The sequence below is a fragment of the Polypterus senegalus genome, chromosome 6 (genome assembly GCF_016835505.1).
Source record: "Polypterus senegalus isolate Bchr_013 chromosome 6, ASM1683550v1, whole genome shotgun sequence".
Lineage (NCBI taxonomy): Eukaryota > Metazoa > Chordata > Cladistia > Polypteriformes > Polypteridae > Polypterus > Polypterus senegalus.
Window position 1 is genome coordinate 19605001 of NC_053159.1, and position 21620 is coordinate 19626620.

The 21620-nt window shown below is 38.5% G+C and overlaps 1 protein-coding gene across 1 annotated transcript in view; it reads left to right on the forward strand.

Moving 5' to 3' along the window:
* The window catches only part of ctnnbip1 (catenin, beta interacting protein 1), a 44734-nt gene extending 30569 nt beyond the window's left edge, over positions 1–14165 (forward strand). The window contains exon 3 of the mRNA XM_039755505.1: positions 12143–14165. Within this exon, the coding sequence (XP_039611439.1) occupies positions 12143–12201 (59 nt within the window). The 3' untranslated portion in view covers positions 12202–14165. The remainder of the gene's footprint in view (positions 1–12142) is intronic.
* Positions 14166–21620: the final 7455 nt, after the last annotated feature.

A 21620-nucleotide genomic window follows, 5' to 3' on the forward strand; every position in this document is an offset into this window, starting at 1 on the left:
AAGAGGTTTCATTCATCGATTCGTTTCTTACTGCATCAATAAACAGCTCGTCTTCCTCTTTATCTGAGACGTGACACACTGCATGTACGTTTTTTTACACTTTCTTCCTTTAGCGGGACATTGACTTTTTCCACCGTGTGCTTTGTTTCCGCAGTAGCTGCACTTATGAATATGCTTGTATGTATCACACGCTTCATATTTTTTTGCTGCCTTCTCAATTGTGTAATTCGGTTTTTGTTCAGCACTCTTTGGAACTGTTGCTTTTTGTCTGTGCACTCGTCATTTCATGTGAGCCGCTCGGTGTACATGCATCGAAGGTTCCCAGCTGTGCTGGTGCCATCTCGTGCGATGTCCACGGCTGTATTTAATGTTAGCTAAGACCCGGCACTTAAAAGTTTCTCTCGCAGTGTCGCTGAGTTTGTGCCAAACACAACCCTGACCATCTCATCTTCCTCTGCATAAGCACAGTCCTTCACCCGTGAATATTTAGCGGCAGTGTTTCTTTTGGATTGCCGCTGATGGACGGCCTTATATGGGCAGGCACTAAATTACGTGGGAGGCGTAACTCCGCCTCCCATGGGCATCGAGCAGAAGTCTATTATAGTATATGGACGAAAAAATAGGTTCCAGTTATGACCATTACGAGTAGAATTTCGAAATGAAACCTGCCCAACTTTTGTAAGTAAGCTGTAAGGAATGAGCCTGCCAAATTTCAGCCTTCTACCTACACGGGAAGTTTAAGTGAGTGAGGGAGGGAGGGAGAGAGAGAGAGAGAGAGAGAGTGCTTGCTTTGCCTTTTATTAGTATAGATTTAAGTAAACACCAAATGGACCGCTTCAGCCTCTCTTGTGATAATGTAAATTGCACTGCTTTATTGGCATATTATTTTGCTCCACTTGCAGGATATAAACCCACCTGTTTTAATTCAAGGGAAAAATGATGTTCCGCGTTACTTAAAATTAGAGAAAATAACATTTACAAATAAAATTGTAAAGCATTTTCAGAATATGGCAGGCCCTTGCTAATACAATTTTCAACTAACATCCTATTGTATAATCATTTTATTTAAAGTGTCTCCTAATGGTGAGATTCTTGTAGCTAAGGAAGAAAGAAGTTTCAAGGTCAGGTATTTTTACTCGGTAATCGTGGCACTAGAGAGTGGCAATGTATTATATGTTGATCATCACAAGCAAAAATTTCACTGTAAATCCAATAATTATTTGTATAAGAATCTATGTAGAGAAACACAGTGTAATTGTTCAGATATATTTTTACCTAAATGTTTTTACCCAAAATTACTTCATCTTATTCAGTCAAACACATTTTCAAACAACGAAATTTATAAGACTCTGGGACAATGAAAATGTTTTTTTCTGAGAATATGTTTTATATTTAATTTTTTTTTTTTAGTTTGTGCATACATTGTGTAAAGCATTTTGGGGTGGTGCCTTATAAAAGTTTTCCTTTGTGGATACGTTCGTGATTTTCATTCTGTGTGCCATGTGCATTGTCATACCTTCACGTCTGACGCTGCCAAACTATGCTAACCTCATAAATGCAGGCATCTTCAGTTCACCATAGCACCAATATGGGCCCCAGTGTTTCTGACATTATTTACTGCTGCACCCCGCCTCACAAGATGGTCTCTTTATTGTTGGTCATTGAAGTGCTCTGGCATCCTTGTCTGCTGCAGAGCACGCTGAGAGGAAACTGCCTGTTGTTCCCGATGCTTTTCCAGCTGCACTCTTGGCAGATATCCGTACCCTCATTCCCCACTGACTGCTACAGTGTCAGAAGGCGGCTGCCAGCCTGCCTTCATTGGTTTTACACTTGACTCAAATCCCTACCCCCCATACCACTCTAATCTGCCTTATTTCAGTAATGGCCCAAACTTACTGGAAAGGTCAAAGAAATTGTATAAAAATACCAGAAATTGGCCTAAGTGTCTTGTTAATGTGCTGGAGCTTTTAGATTAAATTTAATCTTACAGAATGAAGTACAAGCTGCAAGTGCTCAAACAGCTTTTATAAGTGTTTTAATGATGCATTAGCCTGGGGATGAAAAAAGTTACCGTACTTAAAATGACTGAGGCATAGTTCTTATTTAGAAAAACAAATATCCATAATGTTTCAAGTTTTGAAATACTGTGTAAAAATGAACAACGGTCAGTGTACTTGCCCTAAACTCAACAAACAGTGCTGTGCAAATGAACACCAATATCTCAGTTGTGTCACCGAAGATTTACCATGATGCAATGGAGTAAAAAGTAATAAATGAAAAGTGTGCACCTGCTGCACAGCCTACAAGTTGGTTTTGCCAGGTTGTAAATGGTGGAATTTAGTAGAAAAAGAATAAGAAATGTGACAAACGAGAGGAGACCACTCAGTCCCTCTGTCTCATTTGCATAGCTAATACCTAAGCTGTCCCAGTATCTTATCCAGATTGTTTGTAAATGTTGTCAAGGGGTCTGCTTCATCTACATGTCATGGTTAGTTTGTTCACATCTCTTTCTGTAAATCCTGGCTTCACTCCTAAATGCACTTGCCCTTATTTTCCATTGTTGTTCTCGAGTATGTAATTTAGTAAAAAAAAATCAGCTGGATCTACTTTATCAACACTTTTGAGAATTTTGAAGACCTGGATTACGTCCCCACACATTCTCCTCTGCTTGATATTAAACATGTTTAATTCCCTGAGCTTGTCAGAATACAACATGTCCTTCAGTCCCAGGATGCACTTGGCTGCTGTCTTCTGCACAGCTTCAGGTGCTTCTCTGTCTTTTTTTTTGTAGTGTTTTGACCAGAACTGCACACAACCTTACTGGTGCTTTATACTGTCTGAGCATAACATCCCTCAATTTATATTCAACAGTTTTTATGATATATCCTAACATTTTATTTGCCTTTTTAAAAGCTTCTGCACATTTCTTAGATGATGAGAGAGAATATTGTAAAAAAAATAGAAAGCCCTAAATCCTGTTCAGAGTTGGCTTCCATGTTCCTTTTGCCTGTAGGCTGCACTTTGTACTTTCCTATGTTAAACTGCATTTGGAAGTGTTCACCCAATTTTGAAGATTGGCCAAGTCTTTTTGAGTTCTTTTTGCTGCTTCCTCAGTATCTGCTATCTATCCAGTTTTAGTATCACATTACACGAGATTAAATCTGAATCTTCATGCTTGACTGGCAGTCTTTATTTGTATATGTGTATACATATATATATACATATATATATATATATATATATGTGTTTTTATATATATATATATATAATATGTATGTATGTATATATATAATATGTATGTATGTATATATATATATATATATAATATGTATATATGTAATATGTATATTTGTGGACTGTTTTCTGCGTGTTGTATTCCTAACGGCAGGGACCGTTCTTATAGTATTCTTTCTAATAAGTATGATGACAAAGAGGCCAAAATACATATTTAATAAGGTAACTATATAATAGAAATGCATATTTTACCTTTAAATGTATAAGATAATAAATAGATAATAATATAATAATAGATGCATAAGGAGAACTCAACAAAACCTACAGTCTCTCCAGACATTCCTATACTGGTTTATCTTCATGCCATTTGTACCCTTGCCCCAATAGCTCACACTAACCTTAACTTCCTGACTCAGGAAAAACAAAGCAATTTACCAGTGCTGTCTTTGGTAGCCATCAATTTCATTGCATACTTGAGTTCCTAATGATAATTAAAAGACAACAACAGCAGTATATATTAGAGCAGTACATTATCATACAAAAGTGTAGTTCAGAGTACTTCACAAAAGATAAATTACAATTACAAAAGCAAGTAAAAGATACAGGTGGAAGAATCCATACACATGTGAACATTAATTCAGCTGAATGTGCGTAATTTTGAAGTCTCTCTCATGGTTATAATGAACACTTAGTACGGTAGGTTCCTGTCTGCCCACCCAATGTCAAAATGTCTAATGGCCCACACCAGTTTTGATTTGGCCACAGTGACATCTCTTACCTTCATGCCCAGAGAGTAATTAGGGTGCTCTTTAAATTAATACAGTATACAGTCCCTTGTGGCCCCACTTTACAATGGTATGATAAATGCCAATACCATTCCCACTTCCTGTTGCAGTGTTTAGGACAAATCCATTTCCTAGCACAAAAGCAGTTGACCCTCCAAATGGCATCATTTGGGTTTGTTGTTCCTTCCCATCTGTACTACAGGGCAGATGTTGCTCTGTCAAACTGACACCTTTTTGGAATCCTCAGTAGTGCCATCCATGGGAATGATAATAAGGTTTTAGAAGGAGTTGTTGAGTGCAGGATTCAAACTGGTGCAAGAAAGGGAAGTGTGGGTCTTGATACTTGAAGTCGACAGGGACTATGTAGAGCAATGTATCTCAAATATATTACATTAATAGCATATAAAAAATGTGTTGCAAAATGTTTTGGGGCAATCCTCCTCCTTTCTCCCTCTTTGACACCACATATATCAGCAGTATGTTCAATAGAGATATCGTACAGTGGTGGGAATGTTGTTTGTTCTACCATCCTGTCTTTTATTATTATTAGATCACATTGTAGGAAAAAAAAATCTAGAAATTTTCAAAGCATTTCTAAAGTACGTCTCCCAAATGAAGAGATTTTACTAGTGGAGTAGCAGCCCGTGCTTCTGCTTCCTTAGCTCTGTTAGAAACACAAAAGTGCTTTCAGCTTAACATCTCATTTGGCAGCACGTGGCTTAGACGGTCTCAGTCCTCCTGGCAATTTGAATGCTCAGGCATGCCCTATGCTGTCACGTTCCATGAACATCAGCCCTGAGAAGACCATAGAGCGGACAGGACCGGAATGAATGGCTGACAAAATCATCTACGTAGCTTAGTATACAATGTCTGGAAGAAAATGTGCATTGCCGGTAAGTCAACTCTCCATGGCATTCATTGGTTTGAGCTGTGGTGGCCTAACCACAGGTTACCAGTTTTCCTATATTTGCCTACAATTATATTATGTGTCTCTGTGTTTCCTTTTGGATCATAAAGAATTAATCATAATGCTGCAATTTCCTGGGGCTTTCCTGTGTACGTGACAATACTACTACCACTAATAGTCTTGATTCAGGGCATGGAATTCAGTTAACCTTTCCATTACAGGAGATAGTTTGGAAAGCTTCTCAGTATACGCATCTCCAAATCTGTCAGGATTTAAAATGGCAGAGAGCAGTTTTGTGCATGTACTCTGTAATTAATTTAAGCAATATGTCTGAAAGAAGCAAAATAGGTTACTATCATTTTGTTGCTTAGCCTTTATTAAATGTATGCACAGACATCGAATGAGTTATGAATCGGCCAGGTTGGCAGCTCTAATTGTGTTCTACCTTTGCATGAAACAAAATAAACCTGCAGAGCAGCTACTGCTTTTTATCTCCTTTCAATAAATGCCCTTTGTTACGTTTGATGAGAGAGGACTTTCTTCACATGCAATCAATGGTAAGAAAATCCAGCAGCTTCTTCTTAATGAATTCAAAATGAGGTCTGACTGTATGGAGTGAAACCCTGCACCTGCTCCCCAGAGCGGGCCAGCAGGGACCCTGTGTTTAGATGGCAGTGTCCTGCATTGTCCTTGTGGCTTTGTGTGAAGTGAATTTATGATATACAGTGCAAGGTCACTTTGCAGAAGACATCCTGGTTTCACTTGTATTTGCATCGGTCCTCCCATTGATCCCTTGCTGCACAATTCTTTCTGAATCATTCTCAGTTGAATTTCTATGGCAACACATTTATGGTCTTTTGAGTGATTTAAAATAAATCTCTACACTGAAGGCCATTTTCTTAGGGTGGTTTTCAGCAAGGTGTACCAGCTTTGCCAGTCATATTATTTGCAGCTTCCATTTAAAGTTTGGCTCCCAACCATTTTAGGGTAGTTAGGAGGTCTGTGCCTTTGATACATATTTTCTATTTTTTCACTTCTAGTGAGGTTTTAACAGCGATTCATTTTGTGTTTTGTCTCACAGAACGTTACTAGTATCATTGATTAATTAGTGTGAGTTCTGATTAAAATTTCAGTTTATATTTTTTTACCATCTCACAGCTTCATCTTGTGTATTCTGTGGGCATTGCAATTTCATATATTTTATGACTAAGGTGCCATTCCGAGTTGTCAGGAGGTGTGGATCTGGTAGGACGCAACATTTGACGTCAATTATACAACGGTGTTTTTACCGGTGTGATGTATAACTCGGTATTTGTGATTGTTACAGTCAAAACAAACAAAAAAATAACTTTTTCTAATTCATGTGTCTTTCTCTGGTTTCTATTTATGATTTCGTGCTGTTAATCTTGACTATAGTTTTCGGTTCACATTTTGACCTCTGGTGTAGTTATTTTTTACGTCTTGCGGTTTCAACCCGTTTTGTGAATTCTGACCATGTCTTGTTTCATTCCCCATTTCCTAATGTTTCAGTGTTTCTCTCTTATCAGTTTGGCGGCAGGTTTACTCTTTCTTAGGGGGCATACACTTGACAGCTTCCGCTGAGCTGTCATAGGACACAATTGTTGAACCACTGTTTTTAAGTACAGTTTTTGTGTTAACAGTTGTGTCTTTGTGAAGTGTGTATAATCTTCCGTTGTGTGATCTTTTCCACAAATACTCATGTTTTCCAATCACATTCCAAACCATGTGTGTTGGGTACACTCTTATTTGGGCTCATATGAGTCAGTGTGGGTGTGTGTGACATATTATCCAGAGCTGGTTCCTATCTTGCACCAAACGCTATCAGGGTATATCCTTGAGCTGGATATACTGGGACTGAAAATGGGTGCTTGGATGGAATATAACAGAAATCACAACAAATTTCTTGGTGGTGGTGTAATGTAATGTAAATGGCAAAAAGAAGTGAACAGGCCTCAAAATAAACACAAACCTTAACTAAACCTTACTGGTCAACCTTGGAAACGGGCCTTATCCCAGGCAACCTGTCCCCAAGCTAATGAGGTGTTATGAATTATCCATCCATCCATTTTCTAACCCGCTGAATCCGAACACAGGGTCACGGGGGTCTGCCGGAGCCAATCCCAGCCAACACAGGGCACAAGGCAGGAACCAATCCTGGGCAGGGTGCCAACCCACCGCAGGTTATGAATTATGAATCACAAATATAGTTAACATGGTATGAGGCCTCCAAAATGTTCCACAAAAGACAGGCCAGAATGTTCAACAGCCTGCACAGTCCTGGTTACTCAGACTGCTAACTGCTAGTTCCAACCTAAATAGCTAGAAAAGTTCCAAAATATATCAAATAGTCTTACGGGCAGGATGATGATGATGATGACCATAAATCCTTCACTTGTACAAAGAATTGCAACAAAGCATGTTCAGAAATTAAAAATATATTAGAAAAAATGAACAAATATCAGCAAAATGCTGAAAAGCGCAAAATAGGTTAAAAAAAAAAAGGTAAACGAGTCCCCAAAATACAAATCAGAAGACAAAACCTTTAAAGAGAATCAAGAAAGACACAAAAAATAATACATTTAAGAAAGGTATTTCCTGGTCTGAGTTTATTGGCCTTAAATGGCTAGAGTAGGGGCTCAGAAGGAGTGGTGTCAGGGTGGCCCTGCCTCCTGGAGCTCCACACACAGGAGGCAGGGCAGTTAACAAGAAAACACAAAGTGTATTTTTAACATAACACACAATTATTAAAAATTTCCAAAAAAAATCATAATGTTCAATGAAGATAAAAGGAAACAACTGAATTGCAAAATATGACAACTTTAACAACAAAACTTGTACCATATCATATTAAAATAAAGCGGAAAATAATCTTTTAGATTAAATATACAAATGACAGCAGTGTGCCTGCTTTTTCCATACTGAAATCCCTGCCTAGCATGCAAACAGGTGGCCTGCTAATTTCATAGAGGTACCCGCCACTAGCAGTCATCCTACATCTGAATTTAATGAACCAAGTAGAGTAACTTTGCCTGTGACAGTAAAAGGAAACTGTCACCAGTAATCTTAAAATACTTTTGTAATTCTGCCCCATGTGCAATTCAGCTGTCTCCGGAGTTCTTGCTGATACAACACCATTAGCACAAGCCCTTCCAGTTTTACACTGAAGCAGATGTAGGTTACTGAAAAATGTACATCTGTTTTAGATTTAGCAGTGCGGCCAAGTGGCTAATAGGAGATTTTTTGGTTCATTGCCCATCACTGACTTTGACCCTGAGGAAGTAATTTTACCTGCCAGTACTCGCATTTTGTAAATATTTAAACTTTATTTGCATGCCCTGTGAGCTGAGAGTTGCTTTGTGACAAAAATGTCGGCTATATATCCATTATTTGGGGGTATGAAAAGGGCCACAGGAAGATGGAGCCTGTCCCTAGCAACTCTGTGTAAAAGACATGAAGCAACTGAAGACGTAATGACAGCCGGTTTGAATACACACATCATGGAACTGTTGGTTACGTTTAAATGATCTGGGGAAGTATTTGAGACCCCAAAGTACCCAATGGAACTTTTTTGAGGAAATAAAGTCTAGATCTTAAGAAATTTGACAAACATCAAGCTGGTTTGATGAATGAATGAATTAACACAAGACTTATGAGTGAACAAATAGACTTACTTATTTTGTCCTGTGGCCTGTAAAGAACATAGCAGTGACACAAACCCCAGATACAATTGGACCAAAGGCAGTTCCAGATTCAAAACATTTGTTTATTTAATAAAATATTAACTTGTCTCAGTTTAAAGAAAAACTCATCCAGGTTGGGACACACTTCCATCTCTGGTGTTGAGCGTTCTCCAATAAGGCCACCCAGCCAGGAAAGGGGGTATTCTGAAACCAGGATGGGATACCTGTCAATTCAATATTTCGTCCTTCCATACAAGCCTCCTGGCTTAGAGGAAATACACTGAATCCCTTTCTTGGCACATACTTCCATTCCTTATACTCCACCTACTTTATGCCCTCCCAGCCAGGATGCCACCCCCTAATGTAGGAAAATTTACCTTTCACAGAAGCTCAGTACATTAAAAAAATACACACCAGAATTACTAAAAAGAAAGAAAAATGCAGTTAGAACGGGCCATTTACTCCATCATCAATCCTATTCAGTTGACATCATCAAGTTTAACTACTACTACTGCTACTACTGCAATAGTTTAAGTAACCTGTGGTTCTTTGCATACAGAATTTTTTCCAATGTTCATGCAAAAAATACCCTTCTATCTGTGCACCTGTTTTCTAGCTGCAGAAAATCATCATCTGCCGTGGTTATTCCCTTCATAATTTTAAACAGTTTCACCATGCCTCCTTTTAATATCCATTTGCTTATACTGGAAAGATTCAACTCTTTCAAGTGTAGACACTGAAGAATGTGCAGACTGCCCACTTTGACCAGGCCTGGGTATCAAACCTGGATCTGTGCAGCTGTAGGGCAGCAGTGCTAAACCCCATGACACCTGCCAGCTGAATATGTCTCATTGCAAGTATAGCCATAAAATGACTGGAAGGAATTTAAAGGGTGGCCCAGTTATGCCAGGCATGTTGCAGTGGATCAGCTTGCATGTACATTTGTGTGTGTGTATGTGTATATATGTGTGTGTGTGTGTATATATATATATATATATATATATATATATATATATATATATATATATATATATATATATATATATATATATATATATATATATATATATATATATATATATATATATATAATATATAATTTTTTTTTAAGTAATTGCAAAGCGGTTGAGATTCTCAGGCTCTTCCTGATCTCCCTCTTCCTGTTTTTGTGAAGTCTGTCATCTTCATCTAAAGCTGTTTCTACTGGAAACATGCAACACTGTCATAAAAAAAAGAACTGCTGTGCGTCCGGTCCGATTAGTGGCTTGACTGCCTGTGAAAGAAGCCAAATATTTTTCTCTTTTGCTTTCAGAATTTCCAGTCAGTGTCAAAGAGAGTATTACGCCATAATGTCATAGAATTACTGCATATCTCATAAACTAAGGGTATTGTTGGCTTCAGTATACCCAGTCAGTTTGTCTTTACCTACTATTAGCCAAAGTACCCAGGTCTGTGTTCATTTTGGGTTAAGCTGGGAAAGCAAATATTTATATATGTATTTTTTTCAATGTTGACCCCTTTGTCATTGATGACTAAAATGCTGGTATCCCATACGTCATCCACACTACCTCTCTAACAATTTCTCTGCTTTTATGAATTAATAATTTGTTCTTTTTTGTGTACATTTGGATTCTAAAATTGTCATAAGTCTTTGCTGGGGTGGACCCATGAACGCTGCTACTTTGTATTTCCTGGTTTAGATGTTTAATCCCATATTAATAAACTGGATGGCTTCTTGAATATCTGAATCCATGGACCACAGAAGGCATCTACAGTAGGGGGTTCCAGGGGATTGAGGTTCACAGACATCGCTGAAGCTCTCCATATAATTAAAGGCGACAGCACTATTTGATGAATTTATTAAGATAATGAAAACTTGATTTATTCAACTTTCATTTAAAATTTGCTGCAGAGCTCAGAGGTGGCTCTGAGGCTAAGTATCTGTGCTGGCATCCAGAAGGTTGCCGGTTCGAATCCCCGCCACTGCCAAAAGAGATCCTATTCTGCTGGGACTTTGAGCAAGGCCATTAACCTTCAATGGCTGACCCCCTGTGCTCTGACCCCAAGGGGTATGCGAAAATTAACAAATTACGAATACAATAAATTGTATAAGGCGAAATAAAGAACAAAAAAATAAAATCATGATGCTGTATTGGCATCAAAACTTAAAATACGTCCCTCGTCATAAAATTGACTTGAATTGAGTAAATGTCTGCCATCAAAAAACAGTAAAAGTTACTAATGTCTTTAACATTCTCTTTCTACCATATTATGAACAGCAACTCGGCATGAACTAAAGAGTTTTGTTTCATTCTGTTTCATCGTGGCTAATCTCCTATCATACTCAGAGACAATAGGCAAGTGTACAATCACATTAGCTTTTTCAAAAATAAGGATTTGCATTGTTTAGAAAAACATGGTGTCTTCAGTCCATTTCAGAATTGAAATTCCCATCTGCATGTTTGGCCAAACCTGGAGCAGGCCGCCACTGTTCTTGTCCAGCAGCTCGGATCTAACTTCGTTGGTTATGTACAATAAATATTCTTCCATCCATCAATCTTCTAAACCCACTTAAAATAAAACATGATAGAATAGAAGGTATGGTGAATGAAAATTACAAATTTACAACCACAAAACTCACTAAAAAGGGTGCTTTGTAGTCTTAAAATGTTTTTGGTGATTGAAAGAAATAAAAATTATTCCTTAAGGGTTTGCCAACACCATCCCTTTAAACCCATATATTTCTCAGAAAAGGATGAAAATAAATAGGGAAAAACTGTCTTGTGAAAATTCAGCGTGCCTAAACACAACCCACAATTAGATAAACTCTAAACCTCTTTTCAGATGGTATTCGTTTTTAAAACAGGAGGTGGGGTAATGTAATTATTACTAGAGGACCTTAGTCTCATTCAAATGCTCAAGTAACAGAATTTCCCATAACCTTTGCTGACAGGTGACCACGCAGTTACTGACAAGACCAATTCGGGTGGTACTTAAATTACAGAGGTCCTCTAGTAATAATTTCTTTACCCCACCTCCTGATATCAAACTTATCTTGTCAGAATAGGACACCAAGCCAGTAAAACTGTTATTCAAATTAGTTGTGAACAAATCGTTGTATATGTGGTCATAGTTGAGATCCTGCTTTGACAGGTACTAAAACTTTGTGCATGCTGATAATGGTGTCCTACCATCAGCCCCAGCACACTTGTGCTGCCTGATGGGAACTGTAGTCTCAGCATGAGCTCTCCTTTTGGGTTGCCTTCCTGCATTACAGTTCCTATCCGTGATACTCCATATATCCTATATTTCAAGTTGGACCAACCATAATAAGCATGCAATAATTTTTTGAAAATTCTGTTAAGCCATTTTTGAGTGAGTGGCAAAAGAACAAACAACCGTGTTATGCATATAGCACTTTTTAAACTCCCTGACCAGAAGTTTGCCCAAGGATGCAGCATGAAAGTGCCTGTCGAATAGCTTCAGGTTTTTAAATATTTGTTTGTGTCTTGCAGGGGCAGAAGACGTCGTGATGGCATTTTCGAGATCTGAAGCAGAAGACCGGAGACAGTGATTTCACAGATGACAAAAGCACATCCATAATGTGGCTCTCCCTTCCCCTCCCCACTCCTTCAGCTGATGGCTGTCAAGAGAGGGGCCACTCTGGGACTTCAGAGTGTGTGTGTATTTGTTTGGGGGGCAACGAGGAGTGGGTTGGTGATGGGAGAGAGAGAGAGAGGAGGTGAGTTAAGAAGATGTGAATGAAAATTCCAGAGCACAAATAAAAACGTCGCCAGCTTTCCCTCGTTTGCTTCTGCTCCACCCGCACAAAGAGTGATGTCACGACCATCTGTTTGTCAAATGTGCTGCTACTCTACTGGGGCGGAAGTGATGAGAGCAAGCAGAGACAGATGACCTTGCTGGCTCTTTTTAAGGTTATTTGCCTCCCAATAGATAGAGCTGAGTTTGTGTTTTGTTTAATGTAGTGTTTTTTTCTTTTGTGGTTTGAATGAATGAAAAACAAAAAAAAACTCATATTTAAATAATACAATTGGACTTGTTTAACATGTCACCATTTTAATCACAAGTTGTCCTCCATTCCCAATTTATTTAATCAGCTTGTTACAATCACTACATTTTTTTTTCCCATTTTCATGAAGTGGCCCTCCATTTTTTTTTCAGTATGCCTTATGGCCGCCACATCAGTCTTTTAGTCTATGATATTAGATAATTAGGCAGGAAGATATTGAAAAGCACAATAATTGAGTCAATATGGGGGAATGTAGCTCTTCTGTAAAAGTACAAAAGTCTTACAGGCTTGCCATCTGATTTATGCTGTTAATGTGCCAAACTTTGAAAGATCAATTATATGTTTCACCTTTCTTGTATCAAGGTTCCCTTTTTTGTGGAGGAACCAGGGCAGCATTGTTTAATTTAAATTCCTCTTAAAGTTGCTTTGCTTTGTGTTTTTGTTTTTTTTCTTTTCAATTTTGTCAAGAAATGCTGACTAACAGGCTGAATCAATGAAGAAGCGAATTGTTCCATGCACGTATGCCTTGGTGAAAAGAATGAGACACTTTTGTTATTGTAGCCACAAAGGGATGCGGACTCAAACACTAATCACTTGCAAAACGCAACCCGCAGCACAAATTAAAAACAAATAAAATAAGAGCAAAAAGGTATTCATGAGGGAGCAAAAACACATTTTAGTTTGGCTTCATTTTTACAAATTGAGAAGAGAATGCTGAAGCACACTGTTTAAATGTGTCTTTGTATTTTTTTTTTTTTTTATTAAACACAAGTCTTTAAAAAAAGAAAAGATTTTTACAGAAATTAATGTGTTTTTACTGGAAGACTATTTTGTACACTAGAAATTATAAATGGCACCCCCGAAGTTTGAATTCAAGATCGTTAGCTTAAGCGTGGCATTTGATTTTTTTTTTTTTGTTTGTCCTTGTGCCCAACTTTGAGGGTTATTAAACATTAGGAGGATTATAATAAACAAAAGAAGCAATCATGAAAATGTCAGCTTCATTAGTGTGCCCCTTAATGGGGTCTGAGGGGCAGCATCACTGGGAGTAATCAAACGCCACTTTAGCTAGCTGTAAAAATTCAGCAGTGTGGAGGGGATACAGAGGTGCCCAATGGACCCTTGGGCACCTGACATTGATGTGTTCTTTTTGCATCTCATCTGTAAGTGGCACAATCAGCCACCGTGTTGTAAAAGTGTGTGATGCTGACTGCCAGTGTTTGTTGTTAATTTTATTTGTATTAATGTATTAAATGATTTTAGGTTTGTTTTTACTGACCTTAAGGATTTAATTTGCATTAATATCTGATTCTTGTACAGAGTCTGCTTTTTTGTATAATTGGGTCTTAAGTATGCTCTTCGAACAACACAAATCACTGACTCATTTTTATACTGAGCAGTATTATTATTTTTGCACCTCCAAATTCTGACCCAGTGGAGATGTCTGGCCTATTGATGACGACTTTATAAATATTAAAGCACAAGTTGGTTGGTTCTGTGCACACCACTATCTGACTCTGTGACCCTTAATGAGTTGTGTAACCTGACAATGACTGGAAATTTGGAGTAAAACACCTTGGGTGGAAATACATTGTGTAAAATAAATTGGAGGCATAGTCCAGGCAATTTTTTTTTTTTAATGTTAAGTACTCCATTCATATAGTTTGTAAGGATGGCCAAGAAAAAAGTTTATAATCTCATGTTTTTTTGGAGAATGGAGATAATAGCATTTGTGATAGGCATCTATAGGGTGGTCCAGATCTAATTATGCAATTTTCATTGCGCTATAACTTAAGTTTATTACATAGAAAATCACCCAAAAAATCCCGGACCATCGAGAGGTATGCAAACTGATGACATGAAGAATTGTCTTCGCGCCGAACTGGAATCGTTCCTGCATAAATTAAAGTCATCCAGATGATCTGGATCTGCATAATTAGATCTGAACCACCCTGTATAGTGACCCGTGTTGGACAGCAAACAATATCATAGACATGCTTGAGAATATCTCATTTTCTTGAGTCACATAATCCACATGTCAGGTCATCCAGTTGCATGCTTAATCTCCTAAACATGCATTTGTACTGGAATATTGTTAATTGTTTTTAATTGACATGTGGATTGTACAACTCAAGGAATGTGAGATATTTCTATGGACATTTTTGATATTGTTTGCTGTTGCCCAGTGTTGGCCACCATAGATACCTGTTATGTCAGAAACAATACCTCCATTCTGCTTAAATACAGGTTAGCCATCTCTACAAACCTACATGCGGTAAATAAGATATAAAAAAATAATTTCTGCATGGAGTATTCATTTATATTTATATGTTTATTCCTCTCATTTTGTTATGTCTTGTCTTCTTAGAGAGTTAATGCTGTAGAGCTGCCAAAACCCAGGGCCTGTTAAAGCCCATTGAGGCATTCCTTGTGTGATTTAAGGGCTAAACAAGAAATTGTTTTTAAAATATTTTTAAAAATGCTTAGCCCAGTTCAGGGTCCTGCCAGTACTGGGTGCACAGCAGGACACCACCCTTGACAAGGTGCCACTCACACCCACACTGGATCAGTTTACAGTCAGCCTAACCAACACGTTTTTGGAGATATGGGTGACCTACCCAGGTTAACACCACATTAAAGCTGACTCAGACTCCAAATGCTGGATCCATGAGGCATCAGCACTACTCTCTGTGCGTGTCTTGTATATGAAATACTAGCCTGTCTAAATACAGACATTTTTTTTTATAGTTTATATAGCGCTTGTAGAAGTTGTTTTGTATGACACAAAGGAATTCACTATAGCACAATGCAGGCAGGCTCTGTGCTCTGATGACTAAGATGCTGTCTCTCGAGCACAATGGTATGGATTCAGACCACAGCACCAACATATTGTGTGACCCTGCTAGTCGTCCGCTTGTTTAAAAAAAAAAAAACTAAGCAGTTGCATTCTCAGAAGCAAGTGACACACACATTTGATATGAGTTAGTACACCCAACCACCACAACAATAACTACAAAAGTACCTCATCTGTTCATACAGTGTAGCCTGAGTCTCTGATATACAGGCTCTGATTTCCCAGATTAAACATTTACTGGCAGAATAACTGATGGGTTTTATGAACCTAACGTGTGTTTGGGGCTATGACAAGAAAAACAAGGTACAAAAACCCATGCAGACACAGGTAGAGTGTGCACTGCCAGCAGGCTGGATCTAACAGTGATAACAGTTAACCTTAAAATCTTCAAATATCTGGTACCCAGAGGTCACCACACCTTTAAGTGAGTTCTAACAAGTCTGTATATGATTCATACAGTACATGTATAATAAATGGGGGGAAAAAACAATTACACAGATACTATTTTCAGTCCTCTGCTAATTTATCTCTCTATTTTTCTCCACTCTCATGGTCCAGTAGTTCTTTAAGCAAGTTCTCCTTACTTTTAAATGAGAATGTCCTCTTCTTTTTTTTGCCTCTACTGACCTTTGCTAAAGTAAAAATCTTTATGTATCACACCAAAGGGCAGAAGACAAAAGAACACATTTCCAAGTTCCTAAAAAGAAACTAAGCTTGTAGAACAGTACATTGAGTGGAGTCCAGCAAGGTAGCAGCTCCACCTCATGGTGTCTGTTTTGTTTGTTTCCATCAAAAATGCTTCTCTGCCCTTTGCAATGCTGATCTAATCAGATATTGGTTATATTACACACTTTCTCCATTGATTTTTCAGTTGCAGACTTTATTTTTGTAAACGTAGCAAGACAGAGGCAGTCAGAATGCATGTCCATGACCACTAGTCATGTAGTGTGACATACCCTATAACAGTCCAACCAGTCTGTGACCAGCCCAGAAAAAAATCAAACGACGTTGGAGTGGGCGGAGTGTGTTTGAGAACTGACAGCCAATGAGTGCTCAGCCAGAAGTGTAGTAACTAGGAGGCACCTCCGAGGAATAGGGAACATAGCTCTTTTGGATTTCACGAACAGAAGAAAGGCTCCTCGTTCTGATGTTTCACGTTTATTGTACTTTGACAAAATTGAAAAATGAAAGAAAGGGAAGCCATTGTCGCTAAACTGGCCCTACCCCTAATGCCTTTGCATGGGCACTGGCACTGTCAGGCAGCACATTATCTGTCAGAAAGAGGAGCAAGCACAAAATATTTTGCAAATGTGAAACTGTGCTGGAAAGTCTTTATGACGTTGTTTGATTTGACACACCTTGCAAGTTGTGATCATGTAATCTGACATCCTCAGACAACAAGATCAGCAACGGTAGTAGAGAAGTTTGACATCCCCTCCGACTAGAAGTTGTGTAATGTGACAGTTGCTCAACCAGCACCTGCTTTTTTTTGATAAACATCCCATTGAAGCTGGTGCTGAAAAGAACATATGGGGCTGTTTAGTCTCTCTAGCTTCTTCAAGGAGTATGGGGGTAGCCGTGTGATATCTGAGTTTGCTTTTTTATAAACTCCCTCAGTGATGGAGAAAGGCTAGAGAGAGAGAGAGAGAGAGAGTTGGTGACAGAAATCACTTCTTCCAGTCACCTGAATGAGGTATAAGCCCACCAGGTGGATGGCGGTAAAAGAAAGGCTAAATGATCAAAGCTGAAGAACACTCAATGACAGAGGTCATTCATTAGGGCACAAAGGCTAAAGGAAAAGAAAGGTTAGACAATTTTGAAAGAGATGCATCTGGGACACAGGTTAAGTGCCCTTGGATGGTGTTCACTGAAAAAAAATGCACCCAGTAAGTTAAGTGACATGTTTTAGCCAAAATGTGTTCCTTGTCTCATTTTTTAAGGTGTTGTCTTTGTGCATTGTGATGTATTAAAGTAATCCTCACTATCCGTGGATGCCAGTCCTACAGATTCACTATCATAAAAGTGAACACATTTCATGACATCCATGTTCTATTCACGCCTCTTCATGAAAAAAGGCTGCGTTGCCAGGCACGGGATGGCGTGGGGATAGAGGTCGGGATTGTATTTGCAGGCATGCCCAGCAGAAAAATAAATCGGACAGGTTGTTGTACTTGATCGACATGTGAGATTGAACAATAACAGGTCTTTGATGCCCTTAGATGTCTGGTGCTGCACACCGTCTACACTGAATGAATTAACATGGGTCTACCCAGTGCCCAAAGTCGTAGGTAAGCCATTGAGCCCCATTCACGATGGGGGGGGAACAAGGCTTGCAGTTGATATCCACAAACGAGAAATTCCCATTAAGTGCGAGTCAAAAGCTCATACTGATTTAGTCCCTGCTGTTTTTACACACCCACCACCTGTTGCTATTCGTATTTGGATGGTTGAATGAGGTCTTTGGTTTGAACCTTCTGCTGTAGTCAGTCGTAGCCTGTCATGGAGTACTTAGAAGATGAATCAAACTTGACTGTAGAGGCACCAAAAATAATAGCAAGGATTCTGTAGATGAACCTGCAGAAGGATAATGACCGAACCTTAAGGGGTGAGAGTGGTGGGCCAGCTCGTCCACCTGACCCCATCCTCCCCCCCCCCAGGCTGCGTCCTACTGGAACCTAATGCCATTTTTCTCTTTGGATCAGTGTTTTGGTATCTGTGTTTCTGTATTTGCAGGGATTCTCAGAAACATAACCCTAAGTATAATGGGAATTTAATGCACTGTTTGTTTCTTGTATGTATTTTTTTTTTCTTTTATTATTTTACATCTGTGTACTTATGTGTGTCCTCCCAAGTTTATTGTATTTTGGGGATGGAACCTCTCCTTTACGGGCAGGTGAGGCCCATAGAGTGAGTTTTCAGAGTGTTTTGCAAGAATTGCCATTTCTTTGTTTTTGGTTATTTTTGCTTATCTTTTTGAATTTTGATTTCTGTATGATGTATTAGGACTTCCTTTCAAAAAGTGAAGTGGTCTGAATACTTTGTGAAGGAAGTATAACAATGCACAAAGTAGGCATCTCAAAGAAAATAAATATAAGCCAGGGAATACATTCTGCCTAAAACATGACAGTAACCTGGCTTAATGTAAGAAACTCACTTATTTTGTTTCAGGGTTGTGAGGTGTGGAGCCTCTTCTGGCAGCACTGAGCACAAGGCAGGCCCCAACCATGAATAGAGTGCCAGTCCCTGAGGGGAACCCACTCACAAACACTCACACAGGACTGATTGATTTAGAGTCATTAGTGTCCCTAACTTGCATGTTGGAGGAAAACCTAAACAGACAATGTGCTGAATTCACATGGACGACACTTCCCAGTATGGTAACCACTGTGCTACCAATAGTTGTTCTGCTTGTTGTAAATTACAGTAACTGTTCAGTTGCTTTAGAATGCTACACTGTTTTCATAAATTCTCAGTTTATCCTTGAGCCCACCATTACATGACCTGCACCCATGCATACCAGAGGTGTGGTTCTTTCTCACCCTGTCACTGGCTTCTTATTATTTTATATTTAAGAACCCAAAATGACAGCCCTTTGCATTGGATTATTTTTGAAGTTTTTTTAAGAAGCCCTACTTATTGTTTATGCCAATTATTTGGGTTTCCTATAGAGTTAGTTATTCAGAAATGTCAAAATTCTTTAACAAATTTGGAGGAAAAAAATAAAATGTGTTCCTTAAAGCAGTACTATAGGTAAAAAAATATTTTGTACAGTTACTTACCCTCTGTTTCTAGTCCTTGCCAAGAAAAAAAAAAAAACAACTCATGTTTTAATGCAGATAACAGAATTCCTGATACAGTCGGCTTAAACAGAATTAACAAGGACCAACACATAACAACCATATTAAAACGGCAGGACTATTGACCAATAAATAAGAGGGCAGGCAGGTTGTCTTCAATTCATAATTGATATTATCAGGTTACACACGTTTTTGTCTCTGTTGGCAGTCTTTTTATTAGGATTATGTTTCTGAACCCTAATTTAGATTTGGTTTTGAAAAAGATCCGCCACCCCCCATCTTGTTTTAATTATTTATGCAGTACTTCTTGGATTTGTCATGTGATCATGAACAATGTGTTTCTGCTATTAAGAATGCAAAGATATAAATCTGGCAGTCTTTTCAGTATGTGCTGTCCCTTGATGGATAAAAACTCCTTCATAAAGATCTTTAGTGTAGTTAGTTTGAAATACAAGTAGGCCCAAGCAGTAGGTTTGGTTTTGACTCTCACTGCTCATCTCGTCCTTTTGTTCTTAGTTGCCAGTTTCTGTTGATCTCCTGGCTCAGATCTTTTGCCTTCTCTGACTTCATTATTACTCATTTTTCTTCTCCTGATTTCTTTGACTTTTCACAATAATCCTCCGCACGCTGGGCCTTGACTAAAAGCTCAATCCCACTTAAATGTGCTTCACTTTTGTGAATTACTGTAATATCCTGGAAGAATCTAACAGTATTTTAGCACACAATGCATGTGTTTTGGACGTTTGTGAGCATACAGCTTGACAACTGGTGTGGATTATGTGACATGAGTGTCCCGAGATTTTCTGTGGCTGCTTTAACTTTGTTTACTGTTCATCGTTGGCCCGTGTTGAAACCCATTCTATCAGAAACTTTATTTTATCCATGTAAACATGACATTAAAATGTTTTCTTGGCAATCACTACAGACAACGCAGTGGAAGTAACAGATGCAAATTACCATTTTTTGGTGGAGTATTCCTTTAAATCCACCTGTTGGTATTACAGTAATTCAAAAGAACTTGCCATGCAAACTATCAGTAATGCACTGGGGGCTGAGTGGTAAACAGCTGTGCGGTGTGTTTGAGGGCATCAACCAGTGGGTCAGTGTAACTGCATCAGAGGTTTAGACACCAAGTTTGAGATCCTTATTACACTTATGAAATGGCTAACGCAGGAGTCCTGAAGTTCAGTCCTGGTGGGCCGCAGCAGCTGCCGATATTTGATCTTCTATAATAGCTTAATTAGTAGCCAGTCATTAGTGCCAAAGCAGTTACAGCTCAAGCAGCAGTTCTGTGTAAAGGTCCCCAGCCTTTACATTACTTTCTTTTTTTCTTAATCAACTCCATTAGTATTCTTAATTGGTTGTCTCTTGACCCATAAAACAATGAGGAAAAATGACAAAGGAACCAGCAGCTCACCATCTAACATGTTCTGTGTGTTCATCATGGGATATCAGAATAAAATATTTGCAAAGAAATGAAAGAGAAAAAAGTGAAGGACAGAGAATTGTTAAATTGCTCCTGTCCACAAATCTACAATCTAGAAATAACCTAATGTACCAGAATAAGTTTATAGGCTGTCGACCACATTTGAAATACATACACGGAGGTAAACATGAAGGCTCTTCACTAATAGGATTTAAGTGATGCAATTTGGGCAATAATGTTAGTTTAATGTGCAGTATATTACTCAAGAGTATCCCATTTCTGTCTTACTCCTTTACTTTCTATAATACTATATTTTACTCTAATTCATTAGTTTTCATGCACTAACATTTGACAGCACTTCTCATGTTATGCAAAGTATATGTTTTAGGAGTGCATTTTCGGCATGAACGTTCTAGTTGGAGGTATACTAGAACTTGACTTCTGTAAAGTTAATGTTTACTTGCCTAAATGACTGTTTGTGCACCTTTCACATCCCAAAAAATATCAAACCAGGGTATTCTGGCGCTTGGCATCAAGACATTGTGGACCCCTCTGACACCATCATCTGACAAATGTAGATATAAACGGTGAATAAAGTGAGTCACAACCATCTGCTGCTCAAAAAACTGATTGGCACTGAAGTGCCTAAATTGAAATGGAAGAACAGGCTACAGTTACAGAGCATATGTGTGACTCGAAGGTGCACAATGCAGTTCTCGTAGAAGTACTAACTACCATGCGGCCCCGGCCAGGTGTTTTCTGGGCAGCACCAGACAAGCAAACAAATGAAAAAATGATTTTCTCCATGTGCACTTGTTCATTCTGCACAAGGACACAGTGACTCTTCGAAAATAGAGTCCTTGTTCTTTTCCACAAAGTGTAGGCA